This window comes from Neodiprion pinetum, chromosome 2 (genome assembly GCF_021155775.2).
Source record: "Neodiprion pinetum isolate iyNeoPine1 chromosome 2, iyNeoPine1.2, whole genome shotgun sequence".
NCBI lineage: Eukaryota > Metazoa > Arthropoda > Insecta > Hymenoptera > Diprionidae > Neodiprion > Neodiprion pinetum.
In genome coordinates, this window is record NC_060233.1 from 31,644,369 (window position 1) to 31,666,080 (window position 21,712).

At 42.1% G+C, this 21,712-nt stretch overlaps 1 protein-coding gene across 1 annotated transcript in view; it reads left to right on the plus strand.

Annotated features, from left to right (window-relative positions):
• The window catches only part of wb (wing blister), a 155,955-nt gene that overhangs the window by 91,573 nt on the left and 42,670 nt on the right, over positions 1 to 21,712 (plus strand). The window contains exons 6-10 of the mRNA XM_046613508.2: positions 6,006 to 6,313; positions 14,417 to 14,659; positions 17,409 to 17,639; positions 20,300 to 20,536; positions 21,541 to 21,702. Of these exons, the coding sequence (XP_046469464.1) occupies positions 6,006 to 6,313; positions 14,417 to 14,659; positions 17,409 to 17,639; positions 20,300 to 20,536; positions 21,541 to 21,702 (1,181 nt within the window). The remainder of the gene's footprint in view (positions 1 to 6,005; positions 6,314 to 14,416; positions 14,660 to 17,408; positions 17,640 to 20,299; positions 20,537 to 21,540; positions 21,703 to 21,712) is intronic.

Here is a 21,712-nt window from a genome sequence, read left to right on the forward strand (position 1 = left end):
TACATACTACATGCATATTATACCTCTGTGTAAACCTAGCAGTCCAAGCAGCATCGGCAGTCATCAGTAATAGTTCAGCGGTAGTCCGGAGTGAAAGATATATTGTGGAACTAACAACCTTCCCCGAAGTGAACCGGAAAAGGAACACTTAAGATTAGATTAGACCGAAGTAGAAAGACAGAAAATGAGATTGGAAAACGAAAAATACAAAGCAAAACCGAAGTTTATGTGGATACATACATAGGTATACGTTTTCAATAGACACGCGGTTAGCTGCAGCCTGTATATGTACTCGTATATACCTATAATAGAAGAAAGGAATAAAAGAAAGCGAATGGATAAGAAACTAAAGATAAACGAGAGATAGAAGAAATGAGAAATAAGGGACGACCCAAACCTGTCGGGGGAGTTAAATATGTTTCCAATTTTGCTTTCCTCGGAAGTAGGCAATAGGTATGTATAGATGGGTATGTATATACCTACCTAAAACAACCTCCGCGTCAGAAAGGGAGCCTAATCCAATTTTTGACGTGACGACTGACACAAATGATACCTGCTGCTATATTGCGATATTAGAAATGGACAAAGAACGCCGCGAGAGGTCTTTTGGAAAAGATCAAAGTTGTAAAAGAAAATGTCGAAGAGGCATTTAGGTATGTTTAATTTGTAAAGATTGGATGGCAATTTTATGACTGATGCGTACAACGTTCCGTTCTTGTGGATAACGTTAACCCTTATGCTGCACACCTCCTGTGTTGACCCAACACAAAAAATCATCACGTAGAAACGGAGATATAGATTCAAATAGCTTGAAAAAATTCTACGTTCCGTTTTAACTATTATGTTTCAAGGCAAATCAGTTGTCTTTATCAGAAGGAAATTTTGAATACGAAAAAAAAAAAAAAAAAAATTCACCAGGCAACAAAAACCCGAAAATGGATCATTCTATTAAAAAAATCATAACTCAGTGAATTTTCAATATCTTTAGCTGAAAAATCGACCGATCAACTCTCAAGACATGGATATTTAAGAGAAAAAATATAAAGATATTGCGCTATGAAAAGCAATATTTATTCGTGTGAGTGGACTTGAGTTTTCGATAAAAGAATGAGTCAACGATCTTTACGATATTTCAGTATTTATCATGGATCAAATCAGATTATTTTTAATGTTTTTCATATGAAATTTACGGCGAAGATACCACGGCGGAATTTTGACCCCGGCTTACAGCGTAAGGGTTGAAACACGCTGTACTTCCCGAAGTGGGTACGATGTGAAGGCATGTGAGATTTGGCACCCGAGCCTGTACTTATTGTTAGTTAGCCAAGTCCGGGTAAGAGGATCACATTCTCTCCCTTTCTCGCCGACGCGTTGTGATGGCAGCAGGCCTGTAATCAGATGACCGCCGGTAATCACGCGGGGAGTTTCTCTGCATTCTCTTCATCCTTCTCTTTATCCTCTCCTCTCATCCTTGGCTCGGTGCGCCTTCCGACTCCTCGCAGGTTCACCTGCGATCAGGCATGTTTAACTTCACTAGTACCTCTTGAAGCGTGTAATCGCGCCGTGGTGAACGAATGGCGCTGGAGAAAAGTGGTCGAGAGAGAAAGAGAGAGGGTTGGATAGCGATAAGTACTCGTAGCGAAGCGGCATAGCACTGCAGATTACTACATATGTACGCGGAGCACAATTATTCTCGGTCTCATATTTTTACCTTTATTATTACTTCAATTTTTATATCAAGCTTTCATGTTTTTTTCATCGTATTTTCATCGTTATATTCGCAGTATTATTATACCTGTCCATTATGCCGTATCTATTGATTATAATTGGTCAATTGTGTGAAATGATACATGCTATGCAGGAACGGACGAAGATAGTGAAGAAAACTCTCGGATAATCATCGGTATGTGAATTTTTCAAACGAACATAATTATGTCATTCGTTCCAATGGTACTAAATTTGTTTTTCTTTTATTTCGGGGGTGAAGGATATATATTTATGTATTGTACAAACGAATAACGTATACGATTCAACGAAGAACTTGTTCGCATACCCGAGAAAAGAGAAACGCGGCGGTATCGTCGTGTTACGGGAGGCTTTGCCGACATCGAGAGAGAGAGAGGGGGAGAGATGAATAAGGGAAAAAGAAATAATGAAGTAAAAAAAAAAAAAATATAAAAGAGGGGAAAAAAGGTGTACGAGTGAACGAGAAAGGGGGACGCAGGGGAGGGGGAGATTTAACCGGAGCTTGCGATGCAGAACGAGGAACAAACGCGAGCAACGGGAAACCCGTCGATACCGGATCGCTCGTTCACTCGTAATTATTATATGCGAGTTTACACCCTGCGGCGAGAAGGCGGAGGGTCGGGATAAGGGACTTTTTTACCTTCCATTGCATGCGTCGTCGTAAATACTTGACGCGAGAGGAGAGAGAATTCCCGGTTTTATAATCGATCCGACGAAAATAGCGAGTGCAGGGAGGCGGGAGGTGATAATGAGCCTGACAAGTTGCGGGATCGATTGAAAAAAAAAAAAACGGAAAAAAAAGGACGGGTAACAGAAGTAAGGAGAATGAGTAAAAATCAAGTAACATGAGAAAACCAGCTGCTGCGTACGGGTATATTGCGGGGTACGCTATAAAGATGTTAATCCTGCATGTACTTATAGTATACGAAGTAATTTTCAATCTTTATCTTCGTGTTTACAACGCGTTTGTATGACTTTTTATTGTTCTACTAACAAAACTAATTGCCTGGAGTTATACCTATACGATATATTACGTAGGGTGTATATATATTATATAGGTATATACGAGGTATATTGTGGGAATGTTATACCTGGGTTTAATTATACACAGGGATTTCTTTGATGTATTATAGAATATCCGTAAATTCAATCTCTCGTTTACAAATGTACTGGAATCGTTCATTTCGTTGTTGTAATAGATTTTTCGAGCTCACATTTATTGAAAAACAATGTACAATAAAAATTTTGCCCAAGATAAGTGCGTAGCGTATAATTTGCAATAATACAGTGGTGAAAAAAATTTGACGAAGAATAGCAGAGGAATGAAGAAAGTTGAAATGGAATTACGTTGATTGAGTACTTTCGTATGGTGAAAAATTAACACGCGACGGTGTGCAACGACTACTTACGACCGTCGTGACTTCGTCGAATGCCGGGCGTGATTCACGCTGGGGGGCCGGTTTGGCTTCTTTCGCGTCGCGACGCCCGGCTGCACGGCTAACTTTGCCGAGTTTTTGCTATATTTAGGACCACGGGGTGGGAAACTTGTACAGGCGGATCCTTAGGCGCGATATTCGCGACTTTGCGAATCCTCGTTACAATATTGTTGAAAATTTTCATTAATAATTTTCAATCTTGTTCGTGGTTTTTGAGATGGAGAAATATGTAGGAAGATCAGTGCAGCGTTATGATCGATAAAACATTCGCTTAGTGCGATGGAATTTTTTGTTGTTTATAATTTTTTTCTTTTCTTTCTTATTTAAACTTATCTGACACCGAGATGGAAAACTTGGATCTTTCGGTGTGTATAGGATGTAGAAGAGAATAACACGTGACTTTGAGGAACGAAAGCAAACGTGCGGGTTTTGAAAGAAATGTCAAGACATCGCTATCAGGCTAGAAGTTTAAAGAATTGACTTGATTGACTGACGGATTGTATATTTTGTGAGAAAATGTAATTTCAAGTAAACGTCGTTTTGGTTGAAGAGGAAAACGTAACGCGCGGGCGACAGCGATAGAAAAAAAAAAAAAAACGAAGAATTGAGGCTGGCTTGAGAGACGTGATGAGGAAATGAATGCAGGAAGGAAGAAACATCGCTCTCTGTGGTGGCTTCGAAAAATTTGTTTGTATAGGTTTTGTATTTAAAAAATTTGATCGCCCTTCTGTTCTTTCCTATTTTTCTTTTACCGAAAACAACATATATATATATATATATATATATATATATATATATATATATATATATATATATATATATATATATATATATATATGGGGGTGACGAAAATTTTATAGGCTGTTAAAAAAGCTGACACATAATTCAAGTCGACCTATCGCAACATAAACGAAGCGAGAAGGAGGAGGAGGTTGAAGCCTGCATATTTCTTTTCGTTTAACTTCTCACACCAACTTTGGCTTGCCATGCATTCGAATGAATGAAAGTTAGGTAACATTATTCAAATAAGGAATTCACAGAGAATTTTAATTGCTTATTAGGCCCTTAAAGCCCGTTCCATTACTTAGTTTTAAACCGAGTTCAACATACAGCTCGATTCTCGATATACGTATGTTTCATTTTCTCTTCTTTTATCTGTTTCACTTTTCCCCTATTCTTACGCCCGAAAGAAATTCCTGCGATACGTTTTCGAGACAAACTGATTTATTATACAAAACATCGCTGTTCTTTTGTTTCACCTTCATTCAATTTACATGCATAATATACACTTATTAAAAAATAATGGCAATCCTACAGATCCGATCGATCAAGCAGCTATATATGGAAATCATAGAACAAACAAATACGTAAGCCTCTGTGGCAAATCTGTTCTCTTTGTCTCTTTACACGAAAATGTGCTTCCCTCTCTATGGTTTTTCCTTTCGTTTGTCACGGCGTACGCTCGCCATGACGATTGCCGTTCAAAGGTCTTTTTTGCCCGGCGAACAAAGTCCGGAGAAACCCAGGATCGCACGGCTTCTTCGATCTTTTCCCATTAAAACTCAAAAATTTTCGACACACAACCTAGTTGTTCGTTCCTGCAGTTCAGCGAATGTCGTAGAACGAACGAGGAGTGAATCATATCCGGACACTTCTTTATTCGGTCAGGATTAATCGCCCACTTGACGATTCGAACGGTCGCCACGTCACGTTAATTCCAGTTCGAAATCCCATATTTCAAGAGCTTGTACTTTCCATTTTAAAGTGTCCGTGGAATTACGTTTCAAGTCGAGGGGTTTTGTACAATCACTTGAAAAGATTGCCCGCTCAAAGGCTTGGAAGATTCTTATGCAAAGTGTACGTCGACTTGAACTTGGAAGGATTTGAAATTGGAATTAGGTATTGGAGTAAAACGGCTATATATATATTTTTTCTCTCTCTTATACGAACGAGGATCTTATTTATAACCGAGGTACAAAGAGAGGGAGCTCGGTGCTTTGCGGTTGTAACGGTAGAAGGATAATAATATGCTCTCTTTTCTATATTTAGAGTAAATCCGGATTGTTGGCGCGTGCCTAATTTGCTAAACTTTGAACCGAACCGCCCCCGCATCAGTTGTTTCCGGTTCGCTTTAACTCGTCGACGTTTCCGAACCGGCATTACTAACCAGCCAGCTTCAGCGACCCCGAGTCTATCCTTGGACCGACGTGACTGATGCCTGCTGAAATAACACCCGTTCACTAACAATAAACCCATAGAACTGCAGCCATCCAGCCACCACCACGTTGCGAGACGGCGACTTTGGACTTCTGACTTTATGTACCGTCGACTTCTTCTTCTTCTTCTTCTTCTTCTTCTTCGCCATGTGTATTTCACTGAACGTCTATTTTGCCAACTAGCACGTGCCGTGTGCCATGTGCCATGTGTCATCCGTGCAGCCAGCTACCTGGATTATTGTTACATAGCTACAGTGATTTACAGCTTCAAATTTCCCGCTTACTACACATAATTATCGCGGGTCAAGGTTTTACACGCGTGTATAATATACATAAACACTTGGAAAACCTGGAAAGGTCATGAAATTCTACTTCCAAAATTTTGAGGCCACCCCGATTGTAATATTGTAATCGATATCGATAAATCGACGTTGCACTTTTATATTTATATTTCAAACAGCCGATCTCTCCCACAAAAATTGACACACGTAACTCGTGTCCGTCAGAACTGAACTTTATTTAAATCGGTCTGTTTGGCATAAAAATTAAAAACTACAATTACAACAATTATTTATAATGTTTGTTTTTTTCTGCTGCTGTATTACAGGGGAAACGCGGCGGCACGGAATAGGGAGAAGTTTGAAGAACGGGGGTTTGTTTCCCTCGGTATTCAACGTGGCCGCGAAAGCTGAAATACACGCCAATGCGACTTGCGGCGAAGAGGGTCCCGAGACGTTCTGCAAACCCTCCGAACCGACGAGATGCGCTGTCTGCGATCCGAACAGTCCTGATCCCGGCAAAAGGCACGACGCTTCTCACGCCCTCGATTCAAACCGATCTCGGTGGTGGCAGAGCCCGACTCTCGCTGCCGGTGATCGATTCGAGTACGTCACTATCACCTTGGACCTGAAACAGGTGAGTGCCGAATAAAGAATCCGGAAGTGCAATGTCGTGTAATCTTAGCAAAATAGTAGGAAACCTTGATCACTTCAACGTTTATCATTTCGACAAATTTTTACAATCACGCTACGTAAAAGAATTCAAATTCGATTCTTGTATGGTAAATTTTTTCTTATTCTGAGGAAGGGGGGGAGGTTTGTATTTCGAGTTTGTAAAATCTCGAATAGTTGGGGAAAATTTGGAATATGGCTTATTAGGTGTGCGAATTGAAAAAAGAAGATACAGAATTGAGATTGAATTTGAGAAAATGAGTGGAACGAAGGGACTTGGTGGCACGGCAGGTTCTTGCGTCGAAAATATTACCCAAATATATCGAATACTCGATCAAACCTGTCCGACGTGACAACAATGCGGCTGGCACCACATTCTCCGACACGTAACGAGAGAGGCTTAGAAGATGAGAGGAGAGGCGACAGCATCGGGGCATCAGGGGTGAGTTTTCCACGCACCATAAGCCGCGATCTCTAGCTCGAATTGTCGTCCTCGTCGGCCGAAATCTTTTCTCGAAGTGAAAGGACCCCCGTTTTAATACCGCTTGACAGCTACGCTGTAGGGAGTGAATCCTCAGCCCATTGTACGTATACCAACAGATTAAGAAGTCAAGAATACTCATCTCCTTCTTATTCTTTTTTCTTAACCCGGCTTCAGACGGAGAAAGAAAAAGAGGAATGTATTTCCGTGACGGACCAGAGAAGGAGAAATTCTCAACGCTGGTTATACCGCGGTCATTATATGTTAACTTTGAGAAGAAGACGTGATCATGACGTTGCGATACTTCGACTAATTACTTCTGAAACAGGCTAATTTTTGAAACTTTTACTTTCCACTCGTTTGTAATTCGGTTTCGATATTTTAGGGAAGAATACTGCTTTTTGCGTGAACCAATTCCGTCGGTAATTAGTGCCTGTTAAGGAAATGGTAAGAAACGTGACGACTTGTGGTTACTGACGGAATATCTGAAACAATTGGACCAGACATAAGCGTCCCCGCGTGGTGGATATCGTACATATGGACCTACCAAGGATCAGTTGAAAGTCTACTTTCTACGACTGTGTAATTTACTATTAGTTTATTTTCTGTCATCTCGTACGCGTGCAGAGCATCTCCGCGATTTTGTCGTTATTGACATACACGTGTAATATATTACATGTATACCATGGAATGGATATAATCTGAAACCGTTAGACCGTGATGGATTATTTTGAAAAGAGACACAGGATATCCTGAGCTTGAACAAGAAAGCTGCAGGCGTCGTCATTGCAGCATGTAACGTTCGTAGTGCGAGAGTGAAGAAGGAGGGAAGAAGGAGAGGGTCGGATATACCCTAAAGGAAATAGAAGAGGACGGAGGAAAAAGAAAACAAATGAGAAGTGAAAAGAGGAAGAAGAGAAAGAGAAAGAGACGGAGGTTTGGCTTCGTAAGGGAATGGAAAACAAGAAATACAAGAAAATATGTGCATGCAGACATAATACACACGGGTGTGTACCTGGGCATGCATATACATTATTACGTCAAGGTAGACTTCTGGAACCCTCCAACTCCCGCAAACCCTTCAGGAACAACTCCTTCTCGAGTACCCCGCGGCGAGGAGAGAGAGAGAAAGAGAGAGTAACCCGAACAGCAGCCGCAGCCTCCACTAATTGCGTCTCCTAAAACCAGCCTGAAGTAAGAATATCGTGGTCATTAACGTATTTCATTACCTTCATTAGGATTATTTTCATTTTATCTAATCGAATAATACCACGTGATGATCGCGGTAAAGATCATTATGTTGTACTTTAAATTACTGTTACATTGAACAAGTATTCACTCAAAGCATTGCGTCGTCTAAGTTATGTTACTGTTGCATTTGTGTCATGTATTTTTTTCTTTTCTCTCTTTATTGACAAAAATAATTTATGTACGTAAATTGATGGGAACTTTATATATTGCGAACGAAGATCTCGCAATTTTGCTTGTATCAGGTACACGTAGCGCGGTGCAACTACTGTACTCTCTTGTTCAAGTTTTACCATTTATGGAGATTAGAACGCACTCAGCAATTCCGTCGTTGCTGCAACAGGCGGTTCGTGTTATTTAAGTCTTGACCCGATTACTCGTTACATGCGCGTATAACGTAACTATCCATCTTATACTCCGAATCAATCTTTGTATCTGTTGGATTCCAGTTAGTGACGAAGGGGAAAAGTCTAGAAACTAATCATTCGACATTCGTTTTGTGTAATTTGTATTCCAGTAAAATTGCAATTTTCTCTTCGGCAGCTGAAACGCGTTTGAACATCTTCTTTCCATCCTCTCTCTTTTTTTCTCTCATCCGGTTCTCGCTCCGTATTCATTCTCTTCTTAATATTCATCTCCTTCTTCGTGTGTTGCACAGGCGTGTTTCTCACCGGTCTGAATAATTGCACTGTCAGATAGCCCAGGCAACGGGGGTTGCTGACTCTCGTATACGGCGTCATACCCAGGTCCTTCCATCCATAAGCGTCACCCCGGCGTCTCCTGCGGCGAGACAATGGCGGAGGCGGGGGCGGGGGCGGAAAAAAGCCCACCACAAAGCACCCCACGCTCATCCTCATCGATACGGTCCGCGTGCATGTGTCGCTGTGCATTTTACTACACTGCGGGGATAGGTGAAGTATAAAGTGGCACACGAGTTGTCGTCATCGTCGTCGTTGTCGTCGTCTTATTCTTTTCTTCGAGGAATCAACGGACCAATGAACACGACCGGGTGTCGTTTCAACCTTACGAGAAGAAGACGAAGACGGTGAAGAAGAAGAGGCTACGTAACCGTAACCGCGGAGGATGGAAGAAGGTCTGATCCCGCAGAGTCGCCTCTGCAGTTAAAGACTCTTCCTTCTCTGCTACGAACATTCGCTCGCCCGCTCGTTAAGGCTTATAACGTCCTTTTCATTGCCTGAGAGAACGCGAGACCGAGAGAGAAGTAAAAGAGAGGTAGAGAGACAGAGAGAGAGAGAGAGAGAGAGAGAGAGAGAGAGAGAGAGAGAGAGAGAGGCCTTCAACCCGGTTTTGGGTGGTCCGTCAAGGTGTTTTCTCATCTGTGGTTTGGGCACCTTAACACTTCCTTGTTTTATTGGTTTACTCCATTTTATTTGTCAATTTTACCTTTCTCTTATTTTTTATTTTATTTTTTTTCCTCGCATTACTATTCTCCTTTCTTCGCGTTAAACGGGTTTACCGATTTCTAGATAGAATGGCTCGACAGCTGGTCAGATTTTTATTCTTTTCTTGTTCTCGCTTTATTTTCTTGGTAAATAGTTCCGGCAAGTATTTTTATTCTCGTTTGTTAGGTGGGTGGTCAGCGTTCATTTGAATTACAATTCGAAAGATCGTGCAAAAATCAGCTACCTTAAAGCAATCGACAATCGATTCGCCAGAGTAACTATAAAAAGCTGTACGAGAAATAGTGAATCCAGAATAACGTCGTACGTTTCTCCTTCGTTTTGGATGTGAATTATCTCAAACCACCTACGGCCTAATCTGCTTTCCGCAGCTAGATTCTCAACCCTACTTGTAACGAAGAAGACTAACACGATCCTCCCGCCTTCCTGACTAATGTCATACAACATCGGCGAAGTATAACGCATAGTCAGAGCTTACATGTTCGTCCATACGTGTATCGTATGTATTCGAGTTGCGTCTACGTGAAAGCTAAACGCAATAAAATCTCCACATATCTGTCGTACGAAATCGGTGTAGATCGCATACCTACGCCGCGTACGCGTAGGCACGTTGACTACCAGCAGCGGGATTCGTACATGTCTCACATGAGCTTCCAGTTGCTGCTTATTCCGCCGCTGTAGTCGTTAGCCGCGACTAGCGTACAACCGATGACGAGTCTATAAATACGAGAGATGTACTGCTCGCCACATCCAGAGCTTCGGAAGACTCATCCTCCCTTCATTCAAGCCTTCTCTCCGAGAAGAGAGAATTAAGACTTTGTCGTGCGGAATACTTTCATAGTGAAAATTGTGAAAAAAATTCAACTTTGGTTTTTCGCCCAGTTTTCCAAGTCACATGATTATTTTCTTCTTTTTTGTTTTTCGTTATTCTGATCGAATCACGTTGCATTAACAAGCCAATTTTCTGTTAAACAAATTGTCAACTGTGTGTATCACGTATATTGAAAACATGCCATTACGTATGGCTGTGGTCGCGTTTATAGCGGTACTAATATCAAACCGTGTTGCTCCACTGTCAAGCCTGAGAGTGTCGTTGAGTAATGAAGAGATCTATCGGTCGTAAAGTATCCTTCTTCTCTTCCATTCGTTTAGTTTTTTACACTTTTGTCTGAACGTTTTTTCCTATACATATCTCGCCGTGTTTTTCCACCTTTGTTTTTACTCCTCCAATCTCTTCCTCCGTCTACTTCTCTCTAGCTCAATTCCTTCTCTCTTTTTCTCCGTTTAGTATATGGGAGTTAAAGGTTACATATACACGCGGATATACTTACACCGTACACGTGCGCAAGGTGTAAGGTGCGTATAGACGCACGCTTAACGTCTATACACCTACTAAATATAAATACAGAAAAAAAAAGAAGAAAAAAAAATAACAAAAAATGAGTAAGAAATTGGGGGAGACGAAAGCGAAACGAGAAAACGACGTCGCGACGCGTCTCCTCTGGGAGACACGGCAGAATCACCACCACCAGTCATCCTGGTGTCGTCGGCGCCAGCTGGCGCCGTTTCAAGTCAGCCAGACGGCGCGGCGATGCGATACTCCAATCTTCGTTCTCATACCCTCCTCTTCTTCCCACAGGGTGACGACCGTTGGTCACTACTTTCACCGGGAAATCAATTTTTAACGGCGCATGTACCAAAAGGCGAGACGAGAAACGGACCGTTCGCACGGAAATGGAAGAGGAACATCCTTCATGGCACAATGAATGCGTACCGGGAGGTTGAAAAATGTGTATACCCGTCGCAGAAAATTTAACAATCATTTTTATCAACTACAGGAACAAAACATCGAAGTGATTCTTTGATATGGAGAAAATTAAAGAATGGATAAACGGAGGCGGAGAAAGATGAAGATGAAAAAGCTGTGCTTGATGCGGTCCGGAGGTAGCTCAGGGAGTTGAGTGGACCGACCGATGTGTATATACATACATATATACAAACGAATGTGTACACAAGAGGAGGAGGACTTCTGTACGACGACGCAGACTTTTTCTTCACTTTTATCTTGTTTCCCTTCATATGTGCGGTCGGACATCTTCGCGTCAGAGGAGAAGATGGGTGTGCCAGATATAATAATAGTTATAATCTGGATGGTCGAGTCGCCCGGACTTCTGATTCGACTTGTAATAATCGACTGTGAAATTTAACCGAAGCGTGCCGAGATAATCCGATTATTATTTTATCCCCGCCGATGTCAAACCCCAAGGATTAAATTACACACGCGGTTGTTGAGAGTCCCTTGCGCGGACAGGATCGAGAATATAAAAGTAAAGTTAAAAATCGGTATCGTTGACAAGCGTTACGCGTGTAAGAGTATCGCATTTTTTCTTCCTTTACTCGCTTGTCTCCTTCTTGGATTTAAAACGTCTCTGTTTTCCCTCCTTTCTCCATTGTCGTTCGACCAACAGCGGCGTGCTCCACTTTGCCCTCGTGTATCAGGAGGAGCCGGAGTTTCTCACGAGTCAAATTCCTGTTAAGGAAATACCTGTGCACGAGCTCGAAGAGCACCAAGGAAGGCCGCTATAAGGGTGGCTACTAATAAATTACCATTGGGTATCCTCTCTATCTTTGCTACCGTAAAAGGCAACGCGCTGAATCTCCGGCTCAGCAAACCTCAGAAGCACTCCTTGCGATTCCCGTCGCCGTCTCTCCTGTCCTCTCGTAAGCGATTTCTCCTTTTTGCATCGCGTTATTTATACATATTTAAGATTCTCTACCCATTCACGAATTTTCTAATTGATTGGCTAATCGTGAACGGTATTATTTTCGCCACCGTGATCGGTAAAAAATCGTGAACGCGGACGTTGGTCGAATCCTTTTAGGGGCGGTACCTTGTAATCTAAGTTGTGCTAGATGCAAGATCGCATCGTGTGAAAAAGTAATTCGTTACGCTATTGCTCGTTGTAGTTAGGTAACGTCCTCCTCTCATCGGCTTTCGATTAAAATCTAATGCGTCTGGTCTGCACTCGTTTATACAGTCGGTCATTGGCCAGTACCGTAAAAAATTGGAGGAAAATTTTGGCAGTTACCGGGAATTCCGTTCGAATGAAACATACGTTTCGACGGAACAACAACCTGTCAGTCACGCGGACGAACGTGAGCTGGTCTTTTTGAATCATTAGACCCAGGAGCTGCTGTTGCTTCTGCTGCTGCTATGGTCCTCTTCCTCCAACGGCGTCGCGGGTTTCTCAGAGAGATGAACAGAACGCACGGCCGTATTTAGAATGGAATGATGATTGCCCCCACGATCCGAGGGAACTCGCCAAAGTAACCGCGCGGCGCGGTGCCGGTTTCTTCTCTTCACAAGGGAAGAAGAGAAGGAGGTGGAGGGAGGACGACGACGACTACGGAGGACGTTGAGGGAACGTTTTTTCACCGCTAAATAACTCGAAAGGAAATATAACCTCCTGGGACTGCCAAACAAAGCGGACTCTCACTCCATGCTGCCCGGGTCATCGGCAAATCCGCACCGGTTTTTCAACCGCTTCCGTGTGGGTACAAAAACTACAACGATTCCCGAAAGCACCATTTTTCGCAACAGGCTTTTCGAGAGTCTAGTATTCTCTAGTATTCTCAAATTCAGATTAACCAGCAACCTTATCAGTTTCAGCTTTCGAAACCTCTATCAGTACAATAAGTTCCGAATGACAGTGGTACCAATAATTACTACGAATCTCACAACGAAGGATACTCAAACTCGATGGTCGACAGCCATGTACGAATCAATCTTCACCCTCCGCCGATGGATGAAGAAGTGACAGGGTATACCTTTGTTGTTAACTGAACTGATGGGTTTTGCAGCCGGATCCCGAAAGCTCGAAATACCCGTGGCTAAGTAAGACCAGAGCTGGTCTTCCTTGACGGGATACGGAATCGTGTGAAGTATTAACGTTAGCGGTGAAAGGAGCTTCTAGATATTGTATGTATAGTGCAGCGGTAGCTGAGCCGTACCGCGGGGGCTGAAAATGCGCTTCCTAGCACAAATATTTACGTAGGACGCACGTGCTGGACTGGCTTAGGTCGCGCTACACCCACCGAGACGGTGTTTTCGTGGCTTGTTTTATTCCTGGAGTGTCTCATCGGCTTTCCTTCTCCTCCTCCTCCTCTTCCTCCTCTTCCTCTTCCTCGGTCTCGGGGATGCCGGGGTTTATCACCTCCTCGCCACCATTAAACGTTGTCGGAGGTTAGTCGCCGACTTTCGTCACGGAGTTCCTCGATACCTACAACCTATGTACTTGGGACATTCAGCCATTGGATCCTCTCGCCACTAGCTTCGTTGTCTTCTTCACTTCGATCTCGAGTCTTCGACGCGCAGCCCTCGAGACTTCGGAGTCGTGAGACGACGTGTCTCCACATGTTTGAGCCCCTCCCCTTCTCCCTTTCTATCCCCTTCGCTCTCCTCTCCCATGTAAGGACATGTCCAACTCTCCGCCGAACTGCGTCTCGATTAGAAACCGCCTCCAATTATTTGTCGATTGTTCCTTTTCGGGGATTAGATGTACCTGCCGTGTTCAACCATCGATCCGAACCCCCTGCATGTCTCTGAATCTTTATTTCTCTACGGTTTTCGGCAGTCCGTAGTACCGTTCATGACATGAGATATGCGCTGTCTTGTATCTGCAGATCATTGCCGTTATTGCGATATTATGACGGGGTTGTGGGGGGGGAGGGGGGGGGGGGGTATTTCCAAAAGACGCCATGCATCTTGTCTCCGCGTCTCATTACTCCGGAAAAAAAAACGACTGGACTTCACGACGGTCTTCAAATTCTTCTGCCCCCGCATTTGTTCTTCGTTCCTTGACTCCCAGTCTAATATTTCACAGTCGTTTCATCTCTCTCTCTCTCTCTCTGTTTACAGGTGTACCAGATAGCGTACGTGATCGTGAAGGCTGGTTATTCGCCGCTTCCGGCGGCCTGGATCCTGGAGCGATCTTTGGATGGGAGTAATTTCTTTCCCTGGCAGTACTACGCCCCCACAGACGAGGAATGCTGGACCCGATACTCGGTGCCTCCGGTTACAGGGAAACCGACCTACGTCAGCGACACCGAAGTCGTCTGCACCAGCTCGTACTATCGGCCAACGCCCATGGAGAACGGCGCGGTATTCTTAAACTTATTATCGCCATCACCATTATCATCATCGTCATCGTCGTCGTCATTTTCTCCTTTGTCTTTTACACATTCTTAGTCTTCCGCGCATTCATCGTCAAACTCGAGTCTCCGTTTTAGGTACGTCGAATTATAATTGAGACGATTCTGTGCGTTGATACCCGATTAGCAGCGCTTTCGGCGTCTTGCCTTACTCGGTCTCCGGTACCTACCTCTATACAGGTACACGTTTTCGACATGGGTGGACCCAATTGCCTTTGTGCGAGTCCCCGCAGTGCCGTTATACTACCTGCCTGACTGCCCGCGCAATTATTTAAATTGCCTGTAACATAAATCTTGGATCATTTTTTTCAATCGGATGTTATTAAGCCCTCGTTTAACCCGGCGTATAACGAGGCTTCTATACTCAAGTGGTATGTGAAGTTAATAATCGCATTTAATTAAGTACTTCGATCGTTTGTGTGTCATTTATTCTTTTTTTAATATTCTTAAATCGACGTCAACGACTTTTCCTTTTCTTTAGATTTCTTTTATTACTTTTACACTGCGAAAAAAAAGAAATAAACGTGCGGGGGGTAAAAAAACTGGAATGCCCGATTGATGGAGAGGCCTAAATATCGAATTTTCAAAGACGTATAAATTTAAGGCGTAGAGTTAATAAAATGCAGAAACTCCAAGTAAAGAAAATTCAACAAGTAGAGAGTCAAAATACAGAATGGTTAAAATATTGAATCTGTACACGATCCTATATCATCTAGACGAATTCTAACGATATTGTGGCCAGGATATTTTTTGATCGTCCTATACTTTCAAACCCATCCATAAAAGTGACTCTCTCATTTTATTAAATGATTTCATTCAGATTAATTTGAATTTGAATCAAGAAAATTTTATTTACCTTGACAAATTAATAAATAATTTATCATCAAACTGAAGATAGTTTTCTCGTTTTATTCGATCACTTTATAGAATTATGCAGAAAAAATTACATTTTAAATACGACTACGTGAAATAATTTCATAAATTCAGTATAAACAGTAATAAACACTGATGGATTGTCAGAAATGATTTATTACTGCTTTTCACGCAAAAACGAAACGTTTCTTCAGGTGATCAAGTCAAGTTCTCTCGAGTCAAATATAACAAAATTTCTTTCTTGCAAATTCGTATCATTGAAAGTATAGTTGTTGAAAATTCGACGAGAAATTTCACTATTCCTTGTATAGTATTTGAAAAACTTGCGAGGTTTGATTAAATTTGTTTTTTTTTTTTTTTTACTGAAAACTGATAGTATATCACGCAGTGTCGGAAGCGTGAGAAGCATAAGAAGTATATACGCACTTGCAATATCTCAAAGAAAACTGTCCAGATTGCTACAGATACCGTAGAAGGATATAGCCATAACCGACTGCAAAGTAGTTGCAGTGTACTCGGTATAAAGAAGTACAAGGAACTTCTTTCTCCCATTCTTACCGTAGTCGTTTGTTTATACACAAGAGGAGATATATATTTTCAATATGTCTTCCATTCTTTTTCTCTCTTGTTAATATGGAATCTCGTCGAATCCGCGTCTCTTATTTTTAATCGCATGAAGAAACAAATTGACGATGAAGGAAAGGCGCGCGCACCGCACGCGCTTAATCTTGTTTGCGGCGCTGCATATGGCACGGGCCATAATAATACTACAAGTTAAATACCAACCAACGAGGGTTTTAATTACGGCAGTGATGCTGCTGCTGCACGAACTCTGGGAAAAGGAACAATTATCGTGTCGTCGTCCCACCGTAGCTTGCCTGCCTTCCCTTCGCATCGCATCGCATCGCATTGCATTGCATTGCGCGCCATTGCCGTGAGATAGAGAACGAGAATATAAGAGAGCGCATCTCGCACGTACGTGTGTACGATCTACGTATGCATGCACATATACGTGTAGGTGTACGTGCGGCAGGCGGTGGAGCAGCGGATCCTCTTGCGCATGGGGCGCGCGACGAGTAAACGATCCAAAAAACGAGCGACACTCGCTTCCGTAAATGGCCCTTCTTGCCGTTGGCCATTCCCATTGGCTGCACTCTCCCTAGTCAGGTATATGCCCTGAACTTGAAGCCAGTTAAGATACTCGCTAAGATTTTGTACCCGTGTACAAAAAAATTAACTCTCAACACCGCGGGACGAACTTACGCGTACATACGTGTATATGCGGTGCGGTTTATGCATATATGTATACGTATATATACCTATGTACAGGTATACGCATCCGTCAACTTATATGGGTATCAACGCTCATCGATGTTCGCGAGCGATTATTACGCATCTATACTTCGCGTGTTGGCTCAAGATCGATACGGATAAGCCTTTTCTATTTTGCGAAATTGATAGAACTGACCAAGGTGATTCTTTTTTCATTTGCAAAGATATCTACAATTGAATCCTGTTATATAAGAAATTTTCAAAATTCCTCGTTTAAAATTGTCAGTGTTAATCGCGAAGAATGTTCCAAAGTTGCTTTCACGTCTTGTGAATTTTTGTCGAATTATTGAAACATGTTAAATTCAATTTTTTACACTTTTAAAATTTGCGCAATTATGATTCAGAAAATTTTGAACGTTGCGTATCAAGTCAGACTGCTCAGGTTTGACTCTACGAGAAAAGAATGTCAAGGATCCAAATTTTTCATCTACTCTCCCTGCCGCGTATTCATCTATGATTTCATCAATCCTGTGTGTTTTCTTGCAAATTCTCAGATTCACACGTATCTCATAAACGGTCGGCCTGGCGCTCTGAACCACAGTTCAGAGCTCGAAGAGTTCACGCAAGCTCGGTTCGTCCGGCTAAGATTTCAGGGATTGAGGCCAATGGGCGAAACAATCGTCGATAAACGGAGGGGCTTTTATTCTATCAAGGAGATCAACATCGGTGGACACTGTCTTTGTTCTGGTCACGCTTCTCAATGTCGCTACAGCGTCCATCATAGGGTGAGTTGGAAATGATTTATAACATTTGTATCGATGATTTGAAATTTTATTTTACCATCAAGCATGAAATGCATAGAAAGTAATAAAATTTACCATGTTATTTACCGTACCGCTAAATTTGGTATAAGTTATAACCAGATTCGAATGTCATGTACGCTCACAAAAATTGAGTACAAACTTAAAAGTCTGAATTTCTTTTCCTGAGATTTCGAGAAACCACCGTCATAAATTTTGGAGGATGCGAGATGTATTCGCCGCTTCTGCTCAAGTAAAACGTATAATAAAGCAATTAGTTAGCATCGCATTTTTCGATGACACCGTTCCGCCCCTTATATGCGGGTACGCAGACCGAATAAGACACTAAAGTGGTCCCAACCGAATCGGTCTAATTCCTACCAGTTCTTTGGCCGATTCCTCTGCAGTACGTTTCGCTTCGTGTCGGCTTGCGATTCGCAGCTGCGCCGCTTTGCGAAAACCAAACGAATCGCGTTCTTTGATAATACTCACGAAGAAAATAAATAGCGATGGAATTTTTATTTCGATGGAAAAATCTTAATGCAAGGACTTGATACTCGATTAAATGAGCAATTCTTTGATCCTTGTTTATGATCAATGGTAAAAGTTTGCGTTTCGGATTGGATTGGAAAAAACTCCAATTGCCTCAATGGAGAACGGCCCAAAGTTTACATGTAAATTTAAAAACAATTCGACAATATCGGTTATGGTATAAATATGTAATTCTAGTGCCAATTTACAGTTCAATTTACGGTATAAAAATCTTGACTTTATTACAGCTGCGTGAATTGACAATTTCAGATTTAAGAAAATGTGCAAATTTTTCATTCCTATTTCATTTCTTGAAAAAATCTATTCCCTTTATTGAATAGAATTTCGAAAAAAAAGGAGTGATTTATGGTGAAAAATATCAAACAGTTAAAAAAGTGACAACAATTTGATCGAATCGATGAGTCCTGATTCTATTTTCTCCATTCGGCAGAGTTTGTCACCTTAAATTAAATTGTCACTCATTCGTTGTGATTGAGCCATAATATCGAGATGTTTGAGCTGCTCGTTGACACTCCTCTGTGCCGAGGTGAGATCGAAATGCGCCCTATGCTCTTAGGAGGATATATTATTCGATTCAAAAGAGGGCCGAAAAGAAGAGTCGATGATCTCCAAACCCATTGTACGGCCAAAAAATCGTTCAATTACCGGTCGCGTCGCCAAAAGTCGATTATAATCCGGAGCGTATCTTCGTGGATCATCGCCTTTTGCGCCCGAAGCTCAAGAGCCGATCTTCGGTCTAAAAAGCGCTTAGAAACGATCGCTGATGCCGCTGCGCGGAATTCGATTCAACGTGAATATTTATGCACGCCTCTGCATAATTTTATTTTCCGATACACATATCGTGCGAAATCTTCGTCATATATTACGTTCGATGTACGTATAAGGTATAACGACGCGCATTATATGAAAATCTCGAGGAGAATAATCATCTCCGCTGTAGAATCGAACCACGGTGATCGGTATTAACCCTCTAACCGCAAACTTCAGACCGCAGACGAGACGTTGTATAAACGACTGAATTACGTTGGGGAATTCGAGACTTCGTCCCCTCTATTATTTTTATTCAACTGTTTTTTTTTTCTTATCTGGTCTTCACGATAAGATTTTTCGAAGCATGCTCCAAGTGCATCGCAAGCAATTGTTGATTGGACTATTTCTACACAAATTATCCGATCCTCGTAAACAACGAATTTGTTTAAAAACTTTGAGTACAAACCGATGAATGAAGAATCAGGTATACAAGCACTTATTTGATTGAAATTCCGAAACCGTTAGTAGAACGAGGAAATCTTGATTTCCTTCGAACATATTTTTTTAACATGAAGATTTGTGGTTACTGTAAAATTTACCGGCAACATAACCCTTCTCTGTCGTGCTGAGTGGCCATTTGTGGCATGGAGTGCAATACCGAAACTGCGCCCATTGGTAGCAGCCAAATATCCGTAACCACAATGCAAGCTGCGATATTCGGTATAAGACGGTGGTGGAAATAAAAATTATTCTTAGAACGTTCCGATTTATTATGAGAGGATGTAAATTTTTCTTTTGCTGTTCTTGGCGGTTTGCTTATAGAGTTTAACGTTTCTTCGACCACAAAAGCCACACGCAGATGCCGGGGACCTTCCAATCCAGGCTTGCTTTAATGGCTGCAGTTTTAGGATACGTCATTCTAAACTGTACAACAGCGTCAGAGAAATTTAAACAAATCCTATACCTTGAAACGAACTTTGAAGAACGTGGTTCACGCTATAACGCAATCAGAATTCTATAAGATCAACTTTATAACTGAACGGTTACTTCACGGTACATGCATATAGTCCGGAAACTAAACGAAACGAAAATATTTGATACTTTAGAAGGTTCCATACACGAAATTTCAAAAACTCGAAAATCAACTGCTGAAAATATAAAACATACGACACTTGGAGAAGTTTTGCTTCGGGTGAGGTGGAACTATAATTATGTAGCGTGAATTTACAGCTCGAGCACCAGCATCTTGTATGTAATAGTTTACCTCGTCGAATTCTGAAAGACTGGCTTTCAGAGTATCTACAAACGATGATTTTCACCGTGAACTTGTGATCGGTTTTCAGCGCCAGGAATGCGAATGTGAACGTCACACGTGCGGCGAACGATGCAACAAATGCTGCCCGATTTATAACCAAGTACCTTGGAGGCCGGGTACAAGTGGAAGAGGGTTTCACTGTGAGAAATGCAATTGCCACGGTCACGCGACGGCCTGTATGTACGATCCAGAAGTAGCTAATCAAAGGTCCTCTCTCGATATCCGTGACAAGTACCGGGGCGGAGGCGTATGCCTAAACTGCACGGTAATTATCCCTTCTTCAACTACGTAGCACCGATGTCTGCCGGTAGTTTTTAACTGTCAAATTGAGAAATCGTTGCAAGCAGGGGAAGCCGGGGCAATACGAACCTCTGGCGGAGCTATGGTTGCGTTTTGATTACTGTACCTCAGGGTTGTTGGCTGAAAGTATCAGGGACAAATCGGACTCCAAAATTATGAAAAGAGAAAAGTCGTGGGGAAAATTTTCGATATGCGTTACATAAATAAATCGGCGAAAATTTGAATAACGAAAACTAAAAATGATGAACGATTCGGGAAAAGGTTTTACGACTAGAATTAATGTCCGATATAATTAAACTCTGGTGTTTTTCAGCTGGTTCTAATATTTTTGGGTTTATTTTGCTCACCATTCAGATCCTCAGATGTAGTTTGAGAAGTTTTTCTCACAGTTTGTGGGAATCCGCTCAGCGATCAAACTGACAATGAGCTCAAAAACTGAAGAATAGTACGAAACGCACCGAAGTTTTATTATTTGAAACGTTTCAGTTATAAAACTTTTCCCCAAATCGTCGACTTTTTAGCTTGTGCTATTTAATTAGCTCCTGATTATTCCTGTCTCACAGTAGAGACGCTGTTTTATTCGTGTTTCCTATATGAACGGTGCAAATAACATTGTCCTGTAAATTTTTGAAGCAATTTTTTCCCTATTTCTCAACTGCCGATCCATCCTTAAAATCATCTTATAGCGCACACCCCGTAAATTTCCGCTTTCGGTGCTGCGTACAGTAAAAGTTACAAACGCAGAACCTCGAAATAATGAAGATTGCTCTGCAATTAGAAGTACGGCGATGGATTAATATTTTGGCAACCGTACACTCACCGCAAAAAGATGACTCAACGCCGTGGCAATACGCCTGTTTAATTATAATGCAATAACAACAGAGAGGACATCGCGTTGCCCCGAGTTCCCCTAATTACACGAAACACTTTCTTTTCCCTCTTTCTCTCTCTCTCTATCACTCTCATCAGGAACACACGACAGGAATAAACTGCGAGAAGTGTCAAGTCGGCTACTACAGACCCAACGGAATCCTCCCCAACGCCTCTGAGCCCTGCCTTCCATGCACTTGCGACCTCCGCGGAAGCACAGGATTCTGCACACCCGACGACTCCTTCACGCGCATCGGCAAGGTACCTTCAC